The sequence below is a fragment of the Palaemon carinicauda genome, chromosome 37 (genome assembly GCF_036898095.1).
Source record: "Palaemon carinicauda isolate YSFRI2023 chromosome 37, ASM3689809v2, whole genome shotgun sequence".
Taxonomy (NCBI): Eukaryota; Metazoa; Arthropoda; class Malacostraca; order Decapoda; family Palaemonidae; genus Palaemon; species Palaemon carinicauda.
This window is the reverse complement of record NC_090761.1, coordinates 55,710,902-55,721,009: the sequence shown is the minus strand read 5'-3', so window position 1 is coordinate 55,721,009 and position 10,108 is coordinate 55,710,902. Positions and strand designations below refer to the sequence as shown.

Genomic DNA, 10,108 nt, shown 5'->3' with positions numbered 1-10,108 from the left:
TATTCTATTTCAAATCTGTAACAGGATTCCAGCGCCGTTATATTCTATTTCAAATCTGTAACAGGATCCCAGCCCCGTTATATTCTATTTCAAATCTGTAACAGGATTCCAGCGCCGTTATATTCTATTTCAAATCTGTAACAGGATTCCAGCCCCGTTATATTCTATTTCAAATCTGTAACAGGATTCCAGCGCCGTTATATTCTATTTCAAATCTGTAACAGGATTCCAGCGCCGTTATATTCTATTTCAAATCTGTAACAGGATTCCAGCGCCGTTATATTCTATTTCAAATCTGTAACAGGATCCCAGCCCCGTTATATTCTATTTCAAATCTGTAACAGGATTCCAGCGCCGTTATATTCTATTTCAAATCTGTAACAGGATTCCAGCGCCGTTATATTCTATTTCAAATCTGTAACAGGATTCCAGCGCCGTTATATTCTATTTCAAATCTGTAACAGGATCCCAGCCCCGTTATATTCTATTTCAAATCTGTAACAGGATTCCAGCGCCGTTATATTCTATTTCAAATCTGTAACAGGATTCCAGCCCCGTTATATTCTATTTCAAATCTGTAACAGGATTCCAGCGCCGTTATATTCTATTTCAAATCTGTAACAGGATTCCAGCGCCGTTATATTCTATTTCAAATCTGTAACAGGATCCCAGCCCCGTTATATTCTATTTCAAATCTGTAACAGGATTCCAGCGCCGTTATAGTCTATTTCAAATCTGTAACAGGATTCCAGCGCCGTTATATTCTATTTCAAATCTGTAACAGGATTCCAGCGCCGTTATATTCTATTTCAAATCTGTAACAGGATTCCAGCGCCGTTATATTCTATTTCAAATCTGTAACAGGATTCCAGCGCCGTTATCAAAGCAAAAGTGACGATAATTACCAGTAGAAGACCTTCCATCCTTTGCCAAAGCTGCTAAGTGCCGGGAAGATCCAGCCACCTCATTTCCGCTGTCTGCTTGTATCGGATCTCTGGGTTCTGGAGGGTAGGACGCGTTCTTCACATGCTTCTGTTGGGAAAAATGGTTCCTCAGATGCTGTTATCACGAAAATAATTGGTAGGCCTACGCTGTTAAAAACGTGCCGTAAATAAACGGTAAAAATCCTGGAATAAATGTTGCCAGACAATTACCATTTTAAAAACGGATATATTGACGTAAAGGGATGATATTACGGTCACCAACCCGTAAAGGATAATAACAAAGTTGGGTAAAGTTACGGTCTCCTGTATTTTACTGAAATACGGCTGAGAACAGTATATTTTTACGGAGAATTTCTTAATGAAATTACGGTTTTTCTTAACAGTGTAGTGTTACATTAATTTAAAGGCAGCTCATAAATGGCAGAGGCAGGGGCCAGTTACAATGCCCTAGATAGCTTGACAATTCCCTAGAAGCTGATCCTATATGCATATACGATCAGGGCCCAAGGCCCCTCTCCACCCAAGCTAAGGTTTAAAGGCCACTCAGGAATGGCAGAGGCAATGGCCTGTGAGAATGTCCCAGATAGCATGACAATGCCCTAGAGACTAACCATATATACATATAATGAGCGCCCAATCCCCCTCTCCACCCAAGCTAGGACTGGGGGGAGGGCCAGGCAATGGCTGCTGATGACTCAGCAGGTAGACCTTTAGGCTCCCCAAAACCCCCAGTCCTTAACACATAAGGATGTTAAGGTTGTAGCGACCAAAGAAACTACCGAGTTTGAGCGGGACTGGAACCTTAGTCTGGATTTCACCAGTCAGGGACGTTACCCCATCGGCCACCACAACCTAAGAATTAGCTTTTAACGTCTGTTTTTAAGTTTTTACATAATTATCTATGGCGAGGAAGAATTCTAGCCTGAAAATCAATGCAGAATTTCTAAAGACGTTACCAATATTGATTAAACCCATTTCATCAACTCGATATTACATAAATTTCACTTTTAATGTTTTATTGAATTGTAGATAAAACTTATAGAATTCCTACGATGGAATAACGTTAGAAATTACCAAATCAGGTGTGGAAAAATTAACTTGTCTAAAGACCTCACGAGTCACTAGAAGTCAGATTAGTTGAATTTACTTCATTAGATTTTTCTTTTTACTTAATTTAGTATACAATGCTTCAAATGTCATCAAAACTCTACCCGTTCTCTTGCTAAATTATTCTAGTGGTGTAATGCACTGTTTAAATAATGTTTTTATTTATTGAAATAAAACAGATTAGTTTTTCTTAGGGAAAAATATCAATGGTGACTCCGAAGTTAAGGTTTCAAATAAGCCCTTGCAGGAGTCTCCGAAAGAAACGTTAGGTTTTTTTTTTTTTTTTTTTTTTTTTTTTTTTTTTTTTTTTTTTTTTTTTTACTGAAATACGGTTCAGAACAGTACATTTTTTACGAAGAATTTCCGATTAAAATTACAGTTTTTTTCTAACAGTGTAGAAATGTTAAGATTCAATGTTATATACTTACTTCATGTGAAAGATTTATCAGAAAACGTAATTATGAAAGTTGTTTTAGAAGAATCAATTGAACTTTTATCCCGAAAGTAAAATTTACGAAAGCTCTGACCTAAATGTCTGGATTAATTTCTTCTATCTTTGGTTATTAATTTCTAATAACCCTTTTACTCCCAAGGTAAGCTTAAATTTCGAGCACATTTTGCTATATACTTTTTTTAAATTGCTCTAACAGGTTTAATTTTTGTCATAGAGAGGTCGGGTTGGTCTCATTCTTTTGGAAAATGCCTGAAGTTTCTCATAATATTATCTAAATATGCAAAAACAGGTAAATACCTGTGAGCGTAACTGAAGGATTATGCCATTTTCATATAAAAGTTCAACGAGTCTGATATTGTAGATTTAAACTTACAGACGTTGACACTAGATTTACACGCTCAGAAATTGACATTGTAAATTTAAACTCAAAGAAATTGACATTGTAGATTTAAACTCAGAAGATGAGATTGTATACAAAAGTTGACACTGTAGATTTAAACTCACAGAAGTTAACATTGTAAATTTGAATATACAGATGTTGACACTAGATTTACACTCACAGAAATTGACATTGTAAAAAATGTACAGAAGTTGACACTGTAGATTTAAACTTACAGATGTTGACACTGTAAGAAATTAACATTGTAAATTTAAACTCACAGAAGTTGACTTTGTAAATTTAAACTCACAGAAATTGACATTGTAGATTTACACTCACAGAAGTTGACATTGTAAATTTAAATATACAGAAGTTGACACTGTAGATTTAAACTTACAGATGTTGATACTGGAGATTTACAGTAACAGAAATTGACATTGTAAATTTAAATTCACAGAAGTTGACTTTGTAAATATAAACTCACAGAAATTGACATTGTAGATTTAAACTCACAAGAGTTGATTTGTAAATTTAAACTCAAAAAAGTTGACATTGTAAATTTAAACTAACAGGAGTTGAATTTGTGATTTTAAACTCACGGAAATTAACATTGTAAATTTAAACTCACAGAAGTTGACTTTGTAAATTTAAACTCACAGAAATTGACATTGTAGATTTAAACTCACAGAAGTTGACTTTGTAAATTTAAACTCACAGAAATTGACATTGTAGATTTACACTCACAGAAGTTGACTTTGTAAATTTAAACTCGCAGAAATTGACATTGTAGATTTAAACTCACAGAAATTGACATTGTGAATTTAAACTCGCAGAAATTGACATTTTAGATTCAAACTCACAGAAATTGACATTGTAGATTTAAACTCACAGAAATTGACATTGTGAATTTAAACTCACAGAAATTGACATTGTAAATTTAAACTCACAGGATTTGACATTGTAAATTCAAACTCACAGAAATTGACATTGTAAATTCAAACTCACAGGAGTTGACATTGAAAATTCAAACTCACATGAGCTGACTTTGTAAATTCAAACTCACAGGAGCTGACTTTGTAAATTCAAACTCACAGGGGTTGACTTTGTAAATTTAAACTCACGGGTTGAATGTGTAAATTTAAACTCAAAGAAGTTGACATTGTAAATTTAAACTCACAGGAGTTGATATTGTAAATTCAAACTCACAGAAATCGACATTGTAAATTTAAACTCACAGGATTTGACTTTGTAAATTCAAACTCACAGAAATCGACATAGTAGATTTATAAACTTACAGAAGTTGCAGAGCCAACCAGGAGACCTGCCAGCACCAGCAGTAAGTACTTGATCGCCATGCCTAGGAAATCTCCCGAAGACGTCTGTGCTGGCTAGCGACTGGGCGTGTGAATATATGCTGTGCCGAAAAGGCTACATGTAGATGTGTAGCCATTTACATAATTACTAGGGATGATATCGTTATTAACATTAATACTTAATCACTTGTACATATGGGACGCAGACATATGAGGTGATAAATTACAGTAATGGCGTGTAAAGACAACCTTCAAATGGTAAAATAGTTAATCTTTTTCTATGGCAGTTGACCTTCGTTTCGTTTAAATTAAGAGACTAGCGGAATGAAGCTGTCTTCGTAAAGTTAGCATATTGGATTTTGTTCTGTTATTAAATAATATTCTTGAATAAAAGATATATTAATCAACTTTATGATAAAGTACACTGTTAAACAAATCGAAATTTTGATCGGAAATTTTCCGTAAAATTATATTGTTCTCAGCCGTATTTCAGTAAAATACGGGCGACCGTAACTTTATCCTATTTTGTTATCATCTTTTACGAGTTGGTGACCGTAATATCACTCCTTTCCGTCAATATATCCGTTTTTAAAACCTAAAATGACTGACAACATTTATTCCGGGATTTTTACCAGTTTTGCAGCAACTTTTAAATGTACAAAATTGCATAAGAAAAATAAGCAAAAACAAAAAAAATAGTGAAACAACCAAAAGGAAATGAATAAATCATGTCATGATCAGAACAGAATTAAGAAAAAAAGGTATGAAATATAGGTAATATTAAAATGATCATTCATAGCGAAAATAGGTTTTGTAGACAAATTTATTTTCTTTGAATATGTTTTCAACAAGTCTTTTGTAAGACCAATCATTTTCACTGAAATAGCCACAGATATCTATGGAAAAAACGAAAAACTGAAATTTCGTAGCCATTTCCAAGATGGCGAACGAAGATTAGAAGAGAATGATGGAGACTTTTGATATATTATTTCTATGTGTTTAAAGAAACAATTTACCAATTTCCAGCTTATCGAGAGAGAGAGAGAGAGAGAGAGAGAGAGAGAGAGAGAGAGAGAGAGAGAGAGAGAGAGAGAGAGAGAGTCAGTGAAACTTCAAAAGTTCAAACTTGCAACGACTCGAGAATTTTACGTTGAACAGATCAATATGATTCTCTCTCCATTATCTATATATGACAAATCTATTTAACGTTGTTACTGATCTTAAGATGGTTTATATTTTTTACTATTACTTCTCATATACAGTTCATTTTTTTCCTTATTTCATTTCCTCACTGGGCTATTTTTCCCTGTTGGAGCCACTGGGCTTGTAGCATCGTACTTATACAAAATAGGGTTGTAGCTCAGCATTCACATTAATAATAATAATAATAACGGAAGTGGTATGAATTGTTGTGATTGCTACTAAACACCCTACATTTATTATTTTATTGATGGATATGATGCAATTATGTATCATAGTTAAAAATCAGTAAGTAAATATGGTCACTTTATGCCCGGGTTCTCTTATGCGGAGTCCACGCATCGAGTCCACGAAGCAAACAGTGGTGCCAGATATGGGGATTTATCCCTAGATTGGGGGGATTTATCCTTACATTTGGGAATTTATCCTTAGATCTGAAGATTTTGGATGACTGGTGACGATATTCTGTACATATTTCTATGAAGAAGAAACAGAGATGAGTAAACATTTATATTGTTGCAATTAGTTTACTCACAATTACATGAAGTATAGTGAGTAATTTCTATATTAGAAGAAAATATATTACTGGAAATGGGGATTTTTGGCCGGTTTTGGGGATTTTTTTATCACGAGTTTTAGGGATTTTTAGACTAACCCATCTGGCAACACTGCAGATAGCTTCCACTGCCCCACGAAAGAAGAGGAATGATATCCGCGGTCCAGGGCGTCCAGCGCTCCTCGTTAGCGGATAATCATCATATTTTTGGTATGCTTATGGTAGGCTACAATCAAACATTAGAGATTTGCCATGGTGAGCTATTCGAGAGAGAATTACATAGATAATTCGGTAATCAAAATCACGGAACTAAATTGCCGAAAATAATAATAATAATAATAATAATAATAATAATAATAATAATAATAATAATAATAATAATAATAATAATAATACAGGATAAATACCGGTTAACAAGTTAGTTTAATTTCATGTTGATATGACCAAATGAGTCTTTATAGACTTTCAAGTTCTCACAGGTAATTAACATTATTTTTTTGTGGTCTCCTTCATTTACAGTGCTTTATACCACTCTCTGAAGTCATTCTGTTTTCGAAGGGATTCTTTAACGAAAACTGACTAAATTTGAGAAAAAAATATATAGGAACTTATAAACTAATTAAGTAAATCTTGTACGAAGCTCATTATAAATTATGTCACATCTGTAGTATATGCTAATTAAAATTCAAGGATTTTATGAGATTCCTTTTAACACCTACGCAATGTTGGACATTACCATGTAGCGTATATTCAAAAGAGCTGTGTGGATTATTATTATTATTATTATTATTATTATTATTATTATTATTATTATTATTATCTAAGCTACATCCCTAGTTGGAAAAGCAGGATGGTATAAGCCCAAGGGCTCCAACAGGGAAAGATAGCCTAGTGAGAAAAGGAAATAAGGAAATAAATAAACTATAAAAGCAGGATGGTATAAGCCCAAGGGCTCCAACAGGGAAAGATAGCCTAGTGAGAAAAGGAAATAAGGAAATAAATAAACTATAAAAGCAGGATGGTATAAGCCCAAGGGCTCCAACAGGGAAAAATAGCCCAGTGAGAAAATGAAATAAGGAAATAAATAAACTATAAAAGCAGGATGGTATAAGCCCAAGGACTCCAACAGGAAGAATAGCCCAGTGAGAAAAGGAAATAAGGAAATAAATAAACTATATGGAAAGTAGTGAACAATTGAAATGAAGTATCTTAAAAAACAGTAACAACATTAAAATATATCTTCTTGTATAAACTATAAAAACCCTCAAGCAAGAGAACTCTACCCCAAGATGGTAGAAGACCATAGTACAGAGGTTATGGCACTACCGAAGACTAGAGAACTATGGTTTGATTTTGGAGTGTTCTTCTCCCAAAGAGCTGCTTACCATAACTCCATAACTAGAGATTAGTAAAGAATCTCTTCTACCTTTACCAAGAGGAAAGTAGCCACTGAACAATTACGTGTAGTAGTTAACCCCTTGAGCAAAGAAGAATTGTTTGGTAATCTCAGTGTTGTCAGGTATATGAGGGCAGAGAAGAATGTGGAAAGAATAAGCTAGACTATTCGGTGTATTATTATTATTATTAATTGCTAAGCTACAACCCTAGTTGGAAAAGCAGAATGCTATAAGCCAAGGGGCTCCAACAGGGAAAATAGCCCAGTGAGGAAAGGAAACAAGGAAAAAAATATTTTAAGAATAATAATAAAATAAATATCTCTTATGTAAACTATAAAAACTTTAACAAAACATGAGGAAGAGAAATCAGATAGAATAGTGTGCCCGAGTGTACCCTCAAGCAAGAGCACTAACTCTAACCCAAGATATTGGAAGACCATGGTACAGAGGCTATGGCACTACCCAAGACTAGAGAACAATGGTTTGATTTTGGAGTATCCTTCTCCTAAAAGAGCTGCTTACCATAGCTAAAGAGTCTCTTCTACCCTTACCAATAGGAATGTGACCACTGAACAATTACAATGCAGTAGTTAACCCTTTTGGTGAAGAAGAATTGTTTGGTAATCTCAATGTTGTAAGGTGTATGAGGACAGAGGAGAATCTGTAAAAAACATGCCAGACTATTCGGTGTATGTATGTAAAGGGAAAATGAGCTGTAACCAGAGAAGGGGATTCATCATCCAATCTCTTGCTTAAGGGTACACTCAAGCACACTATTCTCTCTATTATTTCTCTTCTCTTGTTTTGTTCAAGATTTTATAGTTTATATAGGAGATATTTATTTTATTGTTACTCTTCTTAATATATTCTATTTTCTATTTTTACTTTCCTCACTGGGCTATTTTCCCTGTTGGAGCCTCTGGGCTTATAGCATCTTGCTTTTCCAACTAGGGTTGTGGCTTAGATAGTAATAATAATAATAATAATAATAATAATAATAATAATAATAATAATAATGTAATACCGTCTTGCCAGTCAAAGTGTCAAAAGGCGAGCGATAACTCCCGGTAACATATCTACATAATCAAATGAGCAAATGCCATGTTACACTTCCATAACTTCATTAACATATAAAGTGACAGAATAGTAAATTACACTGTAAATCATATTACGAGACCTATGGTTTGTAATTTTAGAGAACATAGTTCCTAGGTATTTAAATCCTTCCATCTCATTAATCCTTGTTTAGGAACTATTATCTCTAATACAGGATCTTTAGAATTTGAGTTTAATGGAAAATTGAAAAAAGCAAATCAGACAATGGCTAGGTTAAGTAAAATTTATAAATCAAATCGTCTGAGCTTACATATAAAAATCAGGCTATATATATATATATATATATATATATATATATATATATATATATATATATATATATATAGTTCAGTAAGATCAGTGTTACTGTATGGACATGAGTCATGGTATGACAATGAAACATTATCCAACAGATTTTGTAGAATTGAGAACAGAGCCCTCAGAATGATATTGGGAATTAAATAGCAGGACGGGATTAGAAATGAAACTATAAGAGAGATTACTCGAGTGCCATATGTGGATGAGATCATGGTGAGGGGTAGATGGAGATGGTGTGGGCATGCTCTTCCCACTCCCCAAGAGAGATTAGTTTACCAAACTTTCAACTGGGCTCCACAAGGAACTAGAAGAGTTGAAAGACCCAGGCCTACATGGCTGAGAACTATGTTACTTTTCATTGCATCCTAAAATTCTGCAGATTTTATTTATCATTGGTACAGTTTATTCATAGAATCATGATTATTTTTATGTGATCAGACCTTCCAAATGTCTTATTCTTTGGATTTATTTATTTTTTTGTCTTTTTTTGTCTTTTTTTCCATTACGAGTAGGCCTACAAAGGTGTAGAATTCATATTCCAAACCCATAAGCCTACATAGCGTTAAGTGGTTTGATGCCCAAGTTTAAGAGGGGATGTAAAGCTATTTGAAATTAATGCTGTTATATTTTGAATTTCCAGTTATCTTACCTCCAATTCTTGTATCTTTCTATGTATTCCACGTTAACTGATTCCTTTATCTTTCTGAAATCCCTACAAATGTTTACTACTACTACTAATAATAATAACAATAATAATAATAATAATAATAATAATAATAATAATAATAATATCGTGGTAGGAGACCCTCTTTTAGGCAGGTTGAGTTAAAAGTAATGGCTGCATCGGCAGAGTTTATTTTCTTATCCAATTTTTCTATTTTCCGGATAATTGGATAAGAAAATAAACTCTGCCGATGCAGCCATTACTTTTAACTCAATAATAATAATAATAATAATAATAATAATAATAATAATAATAATAATAATGGCGACCCAGTCTGATTATTTGACCTTAGATATTGTATCAATCTTTTCGTTACATTGCTTCGTATCAATATTCAGCAAATTAAAACTAAATCATTTCTCAGTACGATCAATATTTATGACCAGTACAGTAATGTTAAGAATATTTAAAAATTAGGTAATACGTCAACAAAATGATGAACGCTCATCTCGACATATACTGAAAATTAAGTCGAATCCATTTTCATTTCAGGCTTCAAGCTTATGCGAAAATCGGTGTTGATTGGAATTTAATCTAGGTCATCATGCCAAATTTTCTCGACATTGCATGAAATTTAATTTTTCATGAAATTTTATACAATTGTTAAAGAAAATATTTTTT

The 10,108-nt window shown here is 33.4% G+C and overlaps 1 protein-coding gene across 1 annotated transcript in view; it reads right to left on the bottom strand.

Moving 5' to 3' along the window:
- The window catches only part of LOC137629107 (trypsin-1-like), a 21,400-nt gene extending 17,120 nt beyond the window's left edge, over positions 1-4,280 (bottom strand). Inside the window, exons 1-2 of the mRNA XM_068360380.1 lie at positions 4,180-4,280; positions 906-1,032 (exon numbers count right to left, since the gene is read on the bottom strand). Coding sequence (XP_068216481.1) covers positions 906-1,032; positions 4,180-4,239 — 187 coding nt within the window. The 5' untranslated portion in view covers positions 4,240-4,280. The remainder of the gene's footprint in view (positions 1-905; positions 1,033-4,179) is intronic.
- Positions 4,281-10,108: the final 5,828 nt, after the last annotated feature.